This window comes from Eurypyga helias, unplaced genomic scaffold (genome assembly GCF_000690775.1).
Source record: "Eurypyga helias isolate BGI_N326 unplaced genomic scaffold, ASM69077v1 scaffold17867, whole genome shotgun sequence".
Classification (NCBI taxonomy): Eukaryota; Metazoa; Chordata; class Aves; order Eurypygiformes; family Eurypygidae; genus Eurypyga; species Eurypyga helias.
In genome coordinates this window covers 21,059-38,728 of record NW_010261324.1, presented here as the reverse complement: position 1 = coordinate 38,728, position 17,670 = coordinate 21,059, and the positions used below count along the sequence as shown (strand labels likewise).

General features: G+C 37.1%; 1 protein-coding gene across 1 annotated transcript in view; it reads right to left on the bottom strand.

The window, feature by feature from the left end:
* The window catches only part of LOC104512383 (calcium-dependent secretion activator 2), a gene marked incomplete at its 5' end in the record, with an annotated part of 85,626 nt that overhangs the window by 52,614 nt on the left and 15,342 nt on the right, over positions 1-17,670 (bottom strand). The window contains 3 exons of the mRNA XM_010155335.1: positions 9,342-9,498; positions 11,908-11,916; positions 13,469-13,572. Of these exons, the coding sequence (XP_010153637.1) occupies positions 9,342-9,498; positions 11,908-11,916; positions 13,469-13,572 (270 nt within the window). The remainder of the gene's footprint in view (positions 1-9,341; positions 9,499-11,907; positions 11,917-13,468; positions 13,573-17,670) is intronic.

Genomic DNA, 17,670 nt, shown 5'->3' with positions numbered 1-17,670 from the left:
TTCCCTACTTTATTTTGCTATAGGAAAAAGCATCTCTTAAAATGTTTTAGTACAAAAAGTATTTTAAGAACAAGATCCAGCTTGTGTAGGAAATACAGTTCATAAAAGATAAATGAAGTGCTCCATGAGGACACTGCAGTATATTTTAAACTGTCACTGGTATGAAAACTAGGCACATACTGAAGTTCTTTGTTGAAACAGAACACTTTTGCATCCTCTCAAAAATTAGTAATATACTTTGCTGAAACTAAGCCTTAGCGATTTTGTTCAGTACTTAGACACCAAGACAGAATAAAAAAACCCAAACCAAACAAACAGTACTTGAATGTCATTCAATTATCTTTATTCTCCTTATGCTAAGATGATCAAAGCTTACAGTAAAAAACATTACAGCCTCACTAGGGAATCTGCAAAAATACAGAGGTATACAGCATTTCCTCCAGACTGTGGAAAAAGGCAGTATGTGACATATGAGTGTTTGGGGGAATAAGAAGAGTTTACCCATCTGCTTGGTGTCCTCAGAAGCTGGTCAAGCCCTGCATCACTGCTTATAGCTACACAGGACATTCAACGAGCTCTTGAAGAGAGAACATGTCTTGGTATGCTTATGCATGCCATACATAAAAATCTTGAAGGCCAGAGCTCACCACCAGAATCCTGGCTTTTCCCATCCTGACATGTGCAGGAAACTCAACAAAACCCCCACGAACAAAAGCACCTCCCAAGCAGTCTGTGTTCAAGTGAAACAGCCCCACCAGCCACACTTGCCTCTCCTCTGCCCTCTCATGTGTCTTGCAAAATTTTGAAGGATGCTAACTCTACGCTTCCCTTCTGGAAGTTTGCTTATTCTTTGGTGTGATAATCTCCGACTTCACAGCAAATGTAGTTTTATAGCTATTTAAAGAAAGTCCTGAAAAATAGCTGTCTAAAGCACCTAGGAAAGCTGACAACATGTAATACACCTAGAGGTGTTCTCTTGCCTTCTGAAATAAATGGAGTTGACTGCTGAGCATACTATAAGCACGAAGCATATTACTCAAGAAAAGTAAAGTAGCTGTAAACAGTAGAAAATTACCTGCTTCACAGATGGGATGTACTGCATGAAAAACTGTATACACAAAGCAAACCGAAGATGCCTAAAATCTGGAAATTAGTTTGCCACCACCACTGTCTGTCTCTGTACACCCTGAGCAAATCCTAACTCTTAGCACACTAATGTCCTGTCCCACCAAGGGAGAGTATCAGTTTCATGTTTTGAATGTGTCTGTGTTCACCCATGAATGCAGCACTGTTATCAGGGCCTATAAGATTATTCCCGTGAGTGCATGGAAATCATGCAGGCAAGCTGAGCCATAGAGAAAAGACTTTATGATTTTGGTGGCCCTCCTTTTCTCCCACCCGTATTCTGTTGTTTTAAATTCTCCTGTGGGTTTCTCCTCCTACCTATTCCTGCATCCAGGCTTTTCATTTGATTTGGATGGGTACCACAAGAGGAGGCTTCCTCCTCTTCCTAAGAAGAAAAGGCTGGATCATGAGGCACAACCCTGGAAACCATCTCACAAAATTACAATCCCTCTTGTTCCACCACTGGTATAAGTTCATGTATAATGCATAAAAATGAATTTGTGTAACTTGCAAAACTCCTTGCCTTTCATTCTGAATGATGTCCACCACAAACTGAATCTGGGAGAGATGGGGGAAATGTGTAATTAAGCTTCAGTTCCCTATTGCTACGTGTATTGCAAAGAAATGCCTTTATTGCTGAACGTCTGCACACCAATATTATTTTTTGTTTTCTTGAATACAATGATCTGAAAGCAAGAACTATCTTCCTGAAAACATCTTTGTAGAGTAATGGGGAATTATGTATCAATCACTTCTAACCAAGGAGACAATAGCAATGTGATCAGGCCCCTCTGGTTTTGTTCACCTGCCTCTCTCTTGCTAAGAATTTTGAAAATTTTAGCTAATTTCAACCACATTACACACAGGGGTGGAGATATCAGATGTATGAAGTTTCATGAAAACAGGCAGCAAGGTAGCAGGCAGAGATTATTAAGGTTTCCACTGAGAAAAAGGCAGCGGCAGAGGCTCATCTCTTATTAAACACTTGAGAATCCACCCTTGAGAGTACCTATGAGCCCATTACAAACATACTCCATTATTTACACTGCTGATAGGGCTACTTGTTAACTACCTCGTTCTGTCATAATTATTCATATATCAGGCACTCAAAACAGTGCTATTTTTCCTTATATTTATGTATCTTAAAACTGCAGAGTCTGTGATCAGCAGTAACAACAACTGAGAAGGATTTGGATATTAACGTAAAGGTGTGGGCACTTGGCCCCACACCGTGTGTTTCACAGTAAACAGGTGATGAGAAAAAAAGGTGGCTGGTATCAAGCTACATACTAGGCTGATTTTTCAAGGCAACTTTGATCTTAAAAACAACAACAAGAATACAACTGTGTCAATTAAGTCAATTTTGGTGCTTATAAAGCAAATCAGTGAATCAGTGCAGAACTGGCATTAATCAGGCAATCACAGTTACTTGAAGGGATGAGCTTGTCATTTACTGTTTTCTGAGCACACTGCAGAAATGTTCTGCAACAAGCCTTACTCTGGGAATTACAGTAATAAAGTCTCACGGGCAGGAGTGTGACTCTTGTTATTCTGAAGTCAGAACAAAATTTAAAGGAGTCACAGGAAATAAAAGCTGTTCAACTTAAAAAGCTGAACCATCTTCCTAACATCCCGACAGCAGTCTTTGCAGGGAAGCGAAACATTTCAAAATGATGCCAAGACTTAATGTGACTGCACCTCCACAGAGATCCTTCTGTACCTGGGCACACGCATGAGAGAGCTGTCTCGGATCAACAACTCGGTGAGCATTCTGTTTTCCCAGGGCTGAGGACATGGCAGCTCTGATTTACCCATCTGGAGATCTCCGTCAAGGATTACTGCAGGGCAGGGAAAGAACTCCGAGAGCAGGGGTAGGTGATACAGCTGAGTATCATTAGCAGACTCATGGCACTCTACCCTATGATTAGAATTGATGTTACCAAAAGGTACCACCTGTGCATCAAAGCAAATGGGAAACAAGAGATCCTTGAGGAAATGCTACACTTCAAATCCCTCAACTACCACTTGTCTTCAAAGCTATGTAGCTTAATTCTCCATTGTCTTGTCAGTATACACACCCCGCACCCTCTTCATCTGAGCCATCTCGTATTCACACAAACAACAACAAAATGAAAGCCTATGCTGGGCAAGCTAATGTGTGTACAATATTAATGGAAAATGGATTGCAGGAACAGAAACAGATATCAAAATGAAAAATTCTTGAAATACTGAAATTGAAGATGGAAGTTATTCAACTTTTACATAGTAGGTAGCTGAAATAAAATATGCCAAGAAAAGACCCGAGATGAAAAGTACAGTCTAAAAACACAGACCCGGAATGAGGTTTCTCTTCGAATATCAGGATAAGACTCTACTGTGTTGTGTATATCAGAAGTGGTGGGGCTTGCTTTGCTCTGACTTATACAGGCAAAGTTTAGGAGTTACCCTGGAGTCAGCGTGTTAAACTGTCCTCAAGAGCTTCTGCAGAATCAGAGGAAAGGAAGAACGACACAGGTTAACAAGAGTCTCTTTTCCACTGAGAAAATCAGCAGTTTGGCAGATAGGCTATAATTATTCTGGTCTTCACAGGACTCTTGGGAAGGCACCACTTGGATTTCTTGGCATATTTTTAAATCCAAAATAAACCCACTAAATTTCAAGAAGGAAATTTCCTTGGGGCTCCCTATTCTATTTGTAGCAGTTGCAAATCATCCAATAACCTGAAAAAAGAAAGCTTATATTTTCCATTCAGTTCCCTTTCAAATTACATTCCGACTCCACAAACAATTTATTGAAGTTACTTAAGTTGTGGTGAAATTTGCAAGTGTCTCATCTTATATACAAATTGTGTATTTTTACATATAAAACATACTTTAAAAGTGAATTTTAGAAATACACTACATGGAAGCAAGTTGAAAATGTATTTAAGAAATAAACATATCCCTCCCTGACAGAACTTTGGCAATGAAACTGCAAACAACACCTTTACAAGACAGAGTGACACAAACAGCTTATTGCACAATTTTCTTGTGCTTAAAACACCAATTGAGTCAAAAAGGTTATTGGATATTCTGGTAAGCAATTATGCAGCTTGAGTTAGCTCTCAGCATCAATAACCAAAACATGTAGCTCTAAACTGAAGGCAAGTTATTATTTCAAAGCAGCTCCTAATGGGAGCAAATATCCTAAGTCCCTGATTTAAGAAAAGCTTCCCACTACAATTAATAGGAAGTGTAAGGCTTGATGAAAGGTATTTTTATGTGTGACTATAAACTTGGCCCTGATTACCTTAAATCCAAATTTTTTTCTATCTTCAGCTTGTAGTTTAAGATGGGGGCTATGATGTTATAAATTAATTCTAGTACAAAAGTGGTACAAAAGGCTGTAACAAAGGTCCTGCTTGACTAATTTGATCTCCTTCTATGACAAGGAGACCCCCTTAGTAGACAAAGGAAAGACTGTGGATGTTGTCTACCTAGACTGGTAAAGAACTGTCTGGATGGCTGGGCCCAGAGTTGTGGTGAATGGAGTTAAATCCAGTTGGTGGCCGGTAACCAGTGGTGTTCCCCAGGGCTCAGTACTGGGGCCAGTTCTGTTTAACATCTTTACCAATGACCTGGATGAGAGGATTGAGTGCACCCTCAGCAAGTTTGAAGATGACACCACGTTGGGTGGGAGTGTTGATCTGTCTGAGGGTAGGAAGGCTCTTCAGCAGCATCTGGACAGACTGGATCGATGGGCCAAGGCCAACTCTATGAGGTTCAACAAGGCCAAGTGCTGAGTCTTGTACTTGGGTCACAATAACCCCACGCAATGCTACAGGCTTGGGGAAGAGTGGCGGGAAAGCTGCCAGGTGAAAAAGGACCTGGGGGTGTTGGATGACAGCCGGATTAATATGAGCCAGCAGTGTGCCCAGGTATCCAAGAAGGCCGACAGCATCCTACCTTGTATCAGGACCAACAGGTGGAAAACATGTATCAGAGAATTCCTGTTTGAGATCAATAGCCATGATAATGGCAATAGCTTTCAAGAAGCTAACGCTCAGGATGCTGGGTTCTTTAAATCAGTTTCATCAGACTGTCAACAGGTGTACCATGCTGAGTTAGAGCAGGCGTACAGACATTAGACTGAGTGATACTTGATGGAAAATGAAGATCATGAATTAACTTTATAATACTCTTAGTTTTGACTGATCTGTGCCAACGTAGTAATGCAATAATGCTGAGCAACCTCACGGTACATAGTGTCAGTAAGTGACACTTGGAAGGAAAAATTGGCAAGGAAAGGAGCAGAATATTGAATATACACCTGAAAAACCTCTGAAATAAGTCAAATATATAGACACTTCATGTAACTAGTCATGTGCCACTAAAAGATATCTCTGTCTTGAATAAAGAGGAATTAGTACATGTCTGTCTGGAGGCACTGATGCCTCCAGATTAATCTGGAGCATGATTAATCTGAATAATTAAACAACCAGAGAGAGTAAATTGCCCTGTAGAGCAGGTCCCTTCATAACATAATTTACAGACTCTGTGGACAAAAGGTAACATGTTCATTACAGAAAATAAGACACAGTATTGGGACAACCATATCCTCCTTTCCTCTACAAATATCCAATTCTGGAAAAACTAAATTCGTTATCACAAAGAGATATTGGGTACTGTTATCGCTGCAAAATCTGCAAAGCTTTACACAGAGAGGCGTAATTCTGTATGAACAATAGAAACTTTGGAGATCATTAAAATGTATACTATAAAAGCAGCTACAATAATTTTTCAAACCTTTATATTTTGAAAAATCACAACAAATTTATCTACAATTTATTTTTTGTTACTTGTTAGCTTTTGTCAGAAAAGCTGAAATATTTTATAGGATTGGAAGATCATACTCCTCCATCCATATTTTAAAGCAGTTCTTCAGTTCTTCAGGAAAGCAATCACCGATGAACTCACTGACAAACTCTTAAATTTTATGGAATAAGGTCAGAAAAAACCAGGAGAAGCTTAAAATGACTCAGAATGGAGTCCTTAATAATAAAAATGTGATGCTTCAGTCAGGACTCCACTTTTCTCCACCCTTTGACTTCATGGAAAGTTATACATTGTACTGGAAGATGTATTTTCTTCTCATTGTTCAATGAATTTTGGTTTTGAAGTATCTGGCTTGAATCTTGTACAATCATTTGTATACTATGTAAAATAACACATTTGATATTATTTGAATAGCAAAGACTATGCATTTTCATTATCTCACTATCTAATATTATATTTTAGTGACACAGTTATAAAAATAGTCTTACATCTAAGTTTTCTTTAATGCTGTAAATGTTAGATTGTTTCTTTATTGTTAGGAGTTCGCTCATGTCAGGTTTACGTGAAAACTGACTCTTGCATCGAAGATTTAGAGCTCATTTAAAGCTCTTGAGATAGAATAACACGCAGGTGTCACTCTTCCAAATTTCACTGAAGATTAACCTAATATGCAATATGGTGACCTAACAGTTCTTCATTTGAAAGAAATCTGAAAAGTAATCTCTGATATAGCTGGAGAGTGAGAATAACCCAGTGGGATTTCCACCTCTTCATTTCCTAATGAGTTTTTTGATAATGAGAGGTGACTTTGCCAGTCACTGTGGGCTCTATTATGGCTAATTTACTCCACTTCACTCTCCTTGTTAATTATTAACACTAGCCTTTTTATCCTCATGAGACCACATTCCAGTTTTTCCCTTTTTAGATTTTTTTTCCTAAATGTATCTTTATGAAGGTGATAGTCTTCAGGAAAAGGTTTCCACTTAGGTTAAAGTCAGAATTATTTATTTCACTTTGGAAGACTGTAAAATTGATTATATAAGCATAGGGAGCTCTTTCTAATGGCTTTAATGCACTTGCAAGGTGAAAAGTCTGTTAATTAAAGAATAAGCACTGAGGTATGTTCCACTTGGGAATCATTTCTTGGTAGAATGGTCAATTGCCACTTGCTAACATATCCACCGATTAAAAGGTGACTAATTTCCACAGTTGCTTTCCAATAGTTCTGGGGGAAAAATGTGTATAATTTTCCAGATGGCTTTCACTTGCCAGAAACTGTCATTTACTGTATCTATTACCATTAGGGAATTACTGAAATTGGTATACAGGTGTGACATTTCATACAGCAATAGTTTTGTACCCTTTAGTTAAAGTTTTACAATCTTTCTAATAATTTCTTTGACATCGAAGTTTTCATAAAATGTCTTTCCTAAGGCTGTTTTAATTATTTAGCATTATTATATATTTAATCTTTTAAAGAAAGAAAAAGCAGTAGCCTACCAGCAACCTCTTTGTATGTGAGGATAACCCTTGTTTGTGTCTATCACCCCTCTCAGGTTGGAACCAAAATGCAAAGAAACGCAAATGACACAATAACATAGCTAAAACTGGTGCCAAAAATCCCTCTTGTAAGAATAAGCTTTCCACAGCTTTCGGAAACCAAATAATTGTTTTAAGTGCACATAACATCACAGCTAGAGAAGTGCTTCCTCAAAGGAAGATGTAAGATGGTAGGAAAGAGACGTGAATACATGCTTCAAATTTTTAATCTGGTTAAAGTAATGACATTTAAGACATAAAGACACCTGCTTAAAGTAATGCAGAATCCACCTTGCAGGACCTCTTATGAGATTCTGCACCAAAGTCAAACAATTCCTACACCCCTCTGAGCAGCCTTCTAAACTGAGCTTAAATTACCACCAGCATGGTAATTTCAATACATTTCTGCAGTTGCAGTTTGTCCAACAAAGGATCCAGATGAAACACTCATGAATATCTTAAAAGCAAACTAAGGGAAACACTAACAGATACATTTTCTTTCACTAGGATAATATGAAAAAAGAAATCACCAGGAACACGGCATTTCATGTATTGCTAAATGTCAGCGTATGGAAACATAGTTCATGAAAAGAGACCTCTAAGACTGGATGTTAATGTTCCTTTCCTCTGTCTTAGGACACATCAAACGTGGTGCAGTAACAGTGACTTTCAATGATCCTGTTTAAGATTTAGCTTTAGTTTAGCGGCCCTGTCTATTTGCTCCTTTTCCTCCATGAAGTTTGTCATCCATCGTGTTACAGTGAATTGCACATTTGCTAGTTGCTCCATTTCATGATAAAGTGCTGTGGATGACCTATCTATTTCAAAAAACACTTGGCAGCTAAGGTTAACAATTATACAATGATAAATAATTTAGGTTGCAACATGTGTAACCTTGGAGAAAAGCTCTTGAATACTATTTTCCATTCTTTCAGTCAAGCAGTTTCCATACACGGAACTTATATTTTTAAAAACTACTGAACTTCCATAGAAATGAAATTAATTTTACAGGAAGAGTTAAAAATTATTTCTTGCATTTAAAATAGAAACCCCCAGATTTTTGATTAATTGGAATCATTCAATAAAAATAGCAGTTGGATCTGCAAAATAATTAAAAAATCAGCAGGTAATTTTCTCATTTTTTAAAAACAGAATATGAATCAACGTATAAAACATAGCATAAATACATTTTTTTCTTTATGATGCCTTAATTTAATGTCTTTAAATTAACACCTAATCACTTTTCTTAGGTTTCATGGGTTATTTCCTTAATTTCATTACTAAAATCACTTTCACACAAAACATGCCTAGGTCATTACTTATCTATTATATATATACAAAAAATCTCCAAACACAAATAAAAGCAAGATAATATGCCTACCTCAAATTTTGGTCTCCAACTCAAAAAATGATACAATAACACACCAAGTGAAAATAACACTCTGATCTGTTGCGTGTATCTTACTCTATTCATGCTAAGCCTACAATACCTTTATAGACGTAATCAGTCTGACAACAGTTTACATGAAGGCATAGAAGGAAATATTAACTACAATTTTATTTAAGCAGTATAGTTGAAATATGAAACGTCAAATACATATTATGATGCTGTTACATCATCGATTTAAAAATCAGCAATTTGTGCATACTGAACGGGTTAAGAGATTGCTGGAATAAGGACTGAAATGGCTCAATGATCGAGAAAAACTACTCAACTTCCAAGAAATGAAGCACCATATATATCATAAACCGAGGCACCGTAACTTTTATTTTGAGAATTAAATTATTTAGAAACACACTTCTAAGGTGTGGGCACGCTGAAAGTTCTTATGCACTCAGTAAGTAAAGAACTTAAAATCTTACTGTCATTTCTGAGAGCGTTATTCAGCAGCTGGAAAAGTGGAAAGCTGTCCCAGGAGTCCTGCGGCTGTGCCTCAAGTGCTGCATCCATATCAACAGAATACAGAGACAAAAACTTCTCTGCATGCTCAGCCAATAATTCTGGCCACCAAGCAAACGCCTGCAAACATGACAAAATAGAATTACTAAACACGAGTCATAAAGCAAAGAGATGTGTTGTTATCTGTGGCAAAATACATTTGGATATGTCACTTCGTGCCTTATCTCATTTGGGGATGATGAACAGGCCAAATGAAAATTGTGAAACTACTTTACAAAACCTTGTGTCAAAAATGTAGGAAATCAAGTAGATTATGCTGGGAAAGATGGTATAATCAGAATAAAAGTATAACACAAAAAAGCAAAATAGGAGTACAAATCCCTGCAACTCTTTTTGCCAGAGAGCAAAGAAAAGAAGGAAGGCCTCATCCTTGAAAAACGAGTGTATATGCTTGTTTTGAATTCATTAATTTCTAAGGCTATAAGAAATCAGATTAATTTTGCACTCATTTGTTAATCAGAAGGGATGGGTTTAGTGTGAAATTTTACTCTTCGAAGTCTAAGGGGTTTTTTTAATAAATACAGAGTGCTTTTTAATTCCTACTTTTGCCCTAAAGATGCCATCTTCTCCTGAGGAAGGCATCCAGTTTTCCTTCAAGAAATGCTATAAATATATCTTTAGAAATTCAGTAATTTCTCTATTAATTTTCAGTAACTTAACAATGTATTGAAATACACAGTTTTCATTGGTAAAAATTTAATATTCTTAGGTAATCCTAGCTTAAAAGAAGAGAAGAAATCTGTGAAAAATAGTGTGCCAGCAAGTAGGGACAGCTCCACATTAAAGTCTGCTTCAAATATAACTCTTGTACCTTTTTACTGTCACTTAAATGTGGGATTTGAAAGGTGAGTACTGAAGCTCAGTATTGGATCAGAGGGAGCTGCATGATCCTGGAGTTAAAGATGAAGGTGAAGTGAGCTTATGAAATAGGATGAATATCACACACTGCTGAGTGTTTTGCTCAGAGTTAACAAAAATAGCCGACAGTGAGAAATACCTACACATACTTGATAAGAAAGGATCTGTTTTCCTACTTAAAACCCTCATTTTGAACATCTCGGTTTGAGTATTTTTGAGTTACCAACATGGGACATAAGCATCTTGATCTATACAAGTACCGACTTCCCACAGCTTCAAATAAAATCACGGAAATCCTCATTTGCGTTTCTGAAATGCAGATCCTAGATAATGTAGAATTATGTACACAGAACTGAAAGGCATCAAATAAAAAACACTTTCTGAAAAGCTATGTACAAATGTTTTTTTGCATCTTGGACTTTCTGATAACTAGCTATAATTCTTTTTGACATGGAGCAAATGGAGAAGAGATCATAGAATCATAGAATCATAGAATGGTTAGAGTTGGAAGGGACCTTAAAGATCATCTAGTTCCAAACCCCCTGCCATGGGCAGGGACACCTTCCACTAGCCCAGGGTGCTCAAAGCCACATCCAGTCTGGCCTTGAAGACATCCAGGGATGGGGCATCCACAACATCTCTGGGCAACCTGTTGCAGTGCCTCACCACCCTCTCTGTGAAGAATTTCTTCCTGACATCTAATCTAAACCTCCCTGATTTCAATTTATACCCATTCCCCCTTGTCCTATCACTACAGGCTCTTGTAAAAAGTCCTCTCCCAGTACCCTTGTAGGCCCCCTTCAGATACTGGAAAACTGCAATGAGGTCTCCTCGGAGCCTCCTCTTCTCCAGATGAATTGGCAAGAGGTTTTAAAGAAATGCTCAGCATCCTCTGCTATTACTGAAAAGTACATCGTGTGTTGCAGTTTCAGGACTGAAGGGTGCTGATTGGCTCTACAGTGAAGAGGACAGATGAAGCTTCAAAAATTTTGGCATGAGTTTGGAACATAGTCTTTTTCCTCAAACTGGAAGAAGGTTGTAATTAGAAAATTCTGTTTAAATGGGAGCTTATCAGCTAGAAAATAATTAAATGCAAAGAAATAAAGAAGTAAAGAATTGTATACAGGCATTGGCAGGTGTCCCTTTTAGGCAAGCAAAACACTTTTCAGAAGACATTGCCAAAAACTCAAAACAGAAGAAGACCAAAGCCAGAAACCCAGCACATTTTCTTTCCATCTTCTTCCCCTTTGCAAGTGACACTTTAAACCCAGGCAGAAATTCTTCTGACCCTCTCACGAATTACCTACCCATCATTGCTTAGGAAGCAAGGAAGGAGAATAGAAAAACAAATACTACAGCTAAGATCGTTGTTCAGTCATTATGTATAGTACGGAAACAGGCTAAAGACAGTTAGAAATTGGTGACACATTCTAAGAGAAAAAAACCACGACTGGATTAAAGGAAGACTGAAGTTCTTAGGTTCTAGAAAGACACACAAATGTGGCAATACAACACCAGAAATCATCAGAACAATTTATGCTACACATTCAATGCACAGCTGCATGCTATAAACAATGAAAAATAATGCTTGGTTCATCAGAAACCACATACCTCTCTTCCCTTTTGGAATCCCAGAAATTTGGAAGTGTTATGATTAAAAAAAAAAAAAAATCTAGTATTAAAATATGTGATGTAATATTTTAGAGATTACTGGTCTTTTTTGTCAACTGCACCATAAAACACTGTACATATTCTTAACATTACGATGTGAAGTCACCATACTTAATCTTGTTTTGAGTAGGGAATGTATAATTTTGTAATCTTGTTCTCAGATATATTTTAATATTGAACTTCTGCACTCTCCATAAATTTCAGTAAAATTGAACATTTATTACATGAATGAAGGAAGAGGAAAACAGTCTTTAAAATAACTTTATTCTTTACAAGCTGCCTTATATTAGATTGAAAACTTCTGCTGAACTTTTTCTGAAGGCACGTGCAACATATTTACCATTCTGAAACATACCACATCTCTGATTGCAAATAAGTTGTGCAGAAAGTAATCGTTGAACAGATTTTTAATCATACATGTATCATTTGATCTGTTTTTTCTGTGTTCTTCTCCATAGAAGTCTAATATTTTTGCAATAATACTGTTCCTCAAAAGACAAAGACAACAGTATATACATTTTGTTAAGTAATCATTACAGAGTAACACAGTGGCAACAGTAGTGTAGAACTGGACCTCCAGGGAATTAATTTCAAATCATCAAAACAGCTGTTTCTTCAGTACAAAATAAAACATCTATAACAAGTTCACACATGACAGATGTAAGCTTAAAACTAGATTCCATAGTGTGATATAAAACCAGATGTTTTGGATGATCATATTCATAACTATATATACTAAAGCATGTTTATCCTTTTGCATATTTTCCCCAAAAATATTGAGTTTTCTGAGAACATCTTTAAAACAATTTCCTGAACTTTACAAAACTGTATTTATTAATGAAATGTTAATAATATATACAATTGTGTGTACCTGGTCAAGTTTATTTTTGTAATTCCTCAATATAAAAGGTGCTATAATTCTAAATATTCTAAATATTATGGTTTCTGTATCATGAAGCAAAAGACTTTAGAGCATGAAACAAGAAATTGTTCTATTTTATTTCTTCTACCTTATAATGCCATTTTACAAGCACAAGTTTAAAAGCAGTACTTTTCCAATCACCAGAAGAGCAATGTGAAAGTGATTATGGCATTATTTTTAGGTTAAAATCAAGATCTATACAGCATGATGAAAGCTAGCATTCAGATATATTTTCTTTCCATTTTGAATGAGAGGTGAAAAGTTGGAAGGAACAACTGCACAAGGCCATGAATGTTTTCCATACCATTTCACCACCTCCAGCACAAAGATGCTTTCTCTATTTTATGCTCTTTAATTTTCATTTCTAAACCTACAGTTCATTCAAGTGAATTCAAGTAGAGTTTTATTTCACTTCACTTTTCATAAGCTTCAAATCTCATATTCCTCTGTAAATGTGAACTGCCTTAAACATATGTCAGAAAGTAAAGCTAAAATGTTTCTTGACAGAATTGCTTTGCATCAGGGGAGAAAAAAATCTAGGAACAAACCACTCTACAGCAAATGCAGTTACAGCCTCACCTCTGAATGATGTTCTTCATTTTGCTGTAATACTTCGATACAGAGTTCTGCAAGGTGAAGAACCTCTTCCAGTTTTCCAGCAGGTGATGCTTGGTTCATGGTCTCTGTATGAATATAAAGGCAAACCAAAATTGCTTTAGTTTCAAATAAGATTCAACAGTAAGAGCAAATGATGTCAGAAACAAATGACAATGGTGCAAAGTTACAATTTCACATGTTAAGGACAATGATTTAGTAAGTAAATGCAGCTGAATGTCCAGATCACTAGAAAGATAAAATATTAAATTCACAAAAGAAACACTGATCATTATAAATGTTATCTAATTTAATATGCAAGAACTAACAGGTGCATCAATGTATTAGATGCTCAACTTCTGCAACAAGCAAGTTGCAATTCTCTTCAAGGTCAGATACACAAAGGCAGCAGCCAGTAGAGACCTTTTTTGTTATTGCACCATCAGTACAATGCCGTTCTCATTAAGTGACTCATTACTGTCATCAGCAAGATTCATGCATTTTAAGGCAGTCAGAAATTCCAAATGATTCATCTAAATAAGACACATCATTTGAGGTGAATTTAGAAATAAGAAAAGTAAACCCCACAATAATTATTTAAATAACTGTTTTCTAGTAAGTAATTATTCAAATAACTAATTTTCTACCTGCTGCTTAGCAATGAGTGAACCTGCATTCTTATCAGTCCCATAGTGAAAAGTAGCACTATAAAATAGACGTTATAACAGAATTGACACAAGTCTGCTAAAAACTGTACATCAAAGAAAACAAGGACAAATGCAAAAGGTACAAATGACATGGGGATCACTCATTCTACAGAGTAGACATCAAAAAGAAAGCAAGCAACAAAGGTAAAACAAACGTAACTAAAATTCTTACAGGGCAATTAAACTCAGTTGAGGTTTCAATTAAAAAAAAAAATCACAGGACTAGGTCCCAGGAAGAGTCATAGGAGATAAGGGAGGAGAGTAATTGAAACTTTTACAAATCGTAGTTTAATCAGTGAAAGTAATTTGTCCAACTACATAATTTGTGCCATTAGGAATAACTTCAGTATCAACTGAGTTATATGAGCTTGTTTACTTAACAAAGCTCTTGTCCCTAAGCATAAACCATGGGATGGAAATGAAATTGTACAATAAGAGGACTTATGAATCTGGTAACACAAGGTGAGTGAGGGTCTCAGAAATCCTATTTTCTCATTTTCTGTGCATGTTCACAGATCTCATGAATACGCACTTCATATGCAGAAAATTGTGCTGACACTTCTTTCTGCTTTATGCATTCATCATGACACAGAACATTAGCAGATTAATTAAAAAACTTACATAATCTCCCTGGTACCAGTAAGAATATCAAACTGCATGCACTAATTATTTTTAACACTTAACATTTCTGGTAAGTCAAAAAAACTTTTCAGCTATCTTAAAGGCAGGTGACCTTGTCCATTTTTTCAGCACTAACACACTCATGCAGAGTATCTTACTGAAATATATAGCTTTAATGCAATTTTTGAAGAAACACTGGATTAGAACCTCTGCAAACATCTACTTAAGTTGACTACAAAACCATATTTTTTGGTGCAAAAATGAAGCAGGGAAATTAGTTACTCTAAAACTATGAAATGTTTTTCAAATCTTCCTAAAACAGATCACATAAGCAGACACGTAAATTTCCCTTTGACCCAAGTATGGCAAGTTTCTGAATGACGTGTCATGGCAGGAATGACTAAAAATGTGGGCCAGACTACGTTCAATGAATTTCAGTTTCAAGTCTGCATGAAATTCCCCATGCTATTTACTAGTTTACTCTGAACTATTAATTACTTGCTAAAACCATGTTCTTGATGCTTCATACAGCTTTCAACAATATTTTAAAAAACATTATTTTCCTGTACAATTTATTGAGAAGAAAAGGTGAATTGCACTCACTCCACATCCTTGGACAAATCTCTCTAATTTTGCTGTTGTTTACTTATTCACAGAATAAGTCAATGCATGCAATTTCATCTGGATGGTATACACCTCCCTATATTTTGCTTAGGCTTTGTCTGTATCTTCCTTTTACATCTGTAAATTACCACATCATCCAGTGTTTTTTTCTCTGCAACTAAGGAGCTTTCACTTTCAAAATCTAGTGAATATGTGTTATGTATATCCACCATTTGCATGGGTGTATACGTAAGGGGCTACACAGTAATTTGAGAGAGAAGTAACTAAATATTAACTTTTTTTACCAAGCAAGTAGTGTATTTGAAAGATGAGTACCAATAAACTGTTATCAGGAAGTTTTAGAACCTCCAAAATATCTGAGCAAAATAGTGTACTTGTCTTTATAAGCGTAAAAAACTACAGGAATAGGAATCAGTGCTGTCAGTTTTCATTATATTCATGATGTTTTTCTTCCCACAATTACTAAGGGTTGTTAAGATGTGTTTACACTGCTCAAACTAACAAGTTGGAGCAGGAGTCAAGTCAGTAAATATGCTGCTTGACATCTTTCAGAAAATAAACAGAAAAAGCCATCAATCATATGTTTCCAGCTTCACATTCTGCCAAAATGAAAAAGCAAGCCAGGCTTTGCAAATAATGGATGCTTTCTCAAGTACACATTATTGGTGAGTCACATCGGCACCAAGAAAATATTGTTAAATGAGCTAAGTTAACTGACTAAAATGCTACTGAAATGAAAAGGTGACTGCTTCATGGACCGATGGAGCCTAGGGCCACAAGGGACTGTCAGATCATCTGGTCTGACCTCCTGTGTCACACAGGTCAGAGAACTTCTCCCTGTTCTTCCTTTCTTGAGCCCATCAGGATGTCTAAAACCTAGCAACGTTATGTCTAAACTCTAACTTAAGCTAGAAGAGCTTCTCTCCAGAAGAGAGTTTATCCTTGAAGATAAATGTAGAATTCACCTCTTTCTTTTCCTCCTCAGCACGTAAACTGTTAACCATGTGTTTAATTTCTCATTGGCATTTGCTGACCACAGGAATCTGCTGATTAAAGGGTGATTCTCCTCCTTCAGTATGAGTGTACAGTAGAGCTAGAAGGTACCTGTTTTTGGCCTGCAAGTCCTTTGCCCATGGCATGGCATAGGTCCCTTACTGGTTTTCTCTGTCCAGTATTTCATCCTTCCTCCTTTTCTTCAAACAAGCATATCCATACCAAGACACTCAGGACAGCCAACCTGTTTCCAGGTCAGGTCTCCCATAGACCGATGGCAGAGATATCAAAAAAAAGCAAGTATGCTGACAGAACCAAGTTCACAGCCCTGGCAGGCTTACAGGAAATGGCCTCAAGTTGCGCCAGGGGAGGTTTAGATTGGATATTAGGAAAAATTTATTCACAAAAAGGATTGTCAAGCATTGGAAGAGGCTGCCCAGGGAGGTGGTGGAGTCAACATCCCTGGAGGTATTTATGAGACGTGTAGATGTGGTGCTTAGGGACAAGGTTTAGTGGTGGGCTTGGCAGTGTTAGGTTAATGGTTGGACTTGATGATCTTAAAGGTCTTTTCCAACCCAAACGATTGTATGATTGTATGATCCACGTCCGGGCAGGTAGATGGCGCTGGAGATGTGGTGATGTTGCATTTAGGATTTGGTCCAGCTCATCTTATGCCGAACTGCAATAGAACATTCAGTTTGCATTTTGATCCTGCATGTAGGCAATTGGCATTTGTTTTAATCTTCAACCGCACTGTTGCTCTGGTTGCTGGCAGCACTCACCTGCTGTGCTACTTAACATTAATGCTACCAGCGTTAAAGCCTGGAGAAAGCTCAAGATGTCTACTAACGGAGGTGCCTGACCACCAACTAATGAATCTCTATGCATGTGCCAGAATTGGACCCACAGGAGGGCAGATAATGTGAAGACTGTTAAACTCCTTCCAGGATGTGCTGCACACAGAGCAATGCACGGCCAGAGCAAGTTTTGGACTTTCTGAAGGAATATCGGCTGTTCGGACATTGTGCAGGGGGACCTAAACCTTCTGTACTTCTTTGCAAATCCAGTTGTAGTGAATGGAGCCTAAATGAGTTACCCTTTATTCCATACCAGCTCTCTTGCCCAGGAATCTGCCAGATTCCTTCCAAACAGGAGCCGGAGAGTGAACTCATATCGATGCAGATGGGATGACAGGCAAGCCCTGCAGTAAAGCAGGCTATAATATAATTTGATAATACAGAT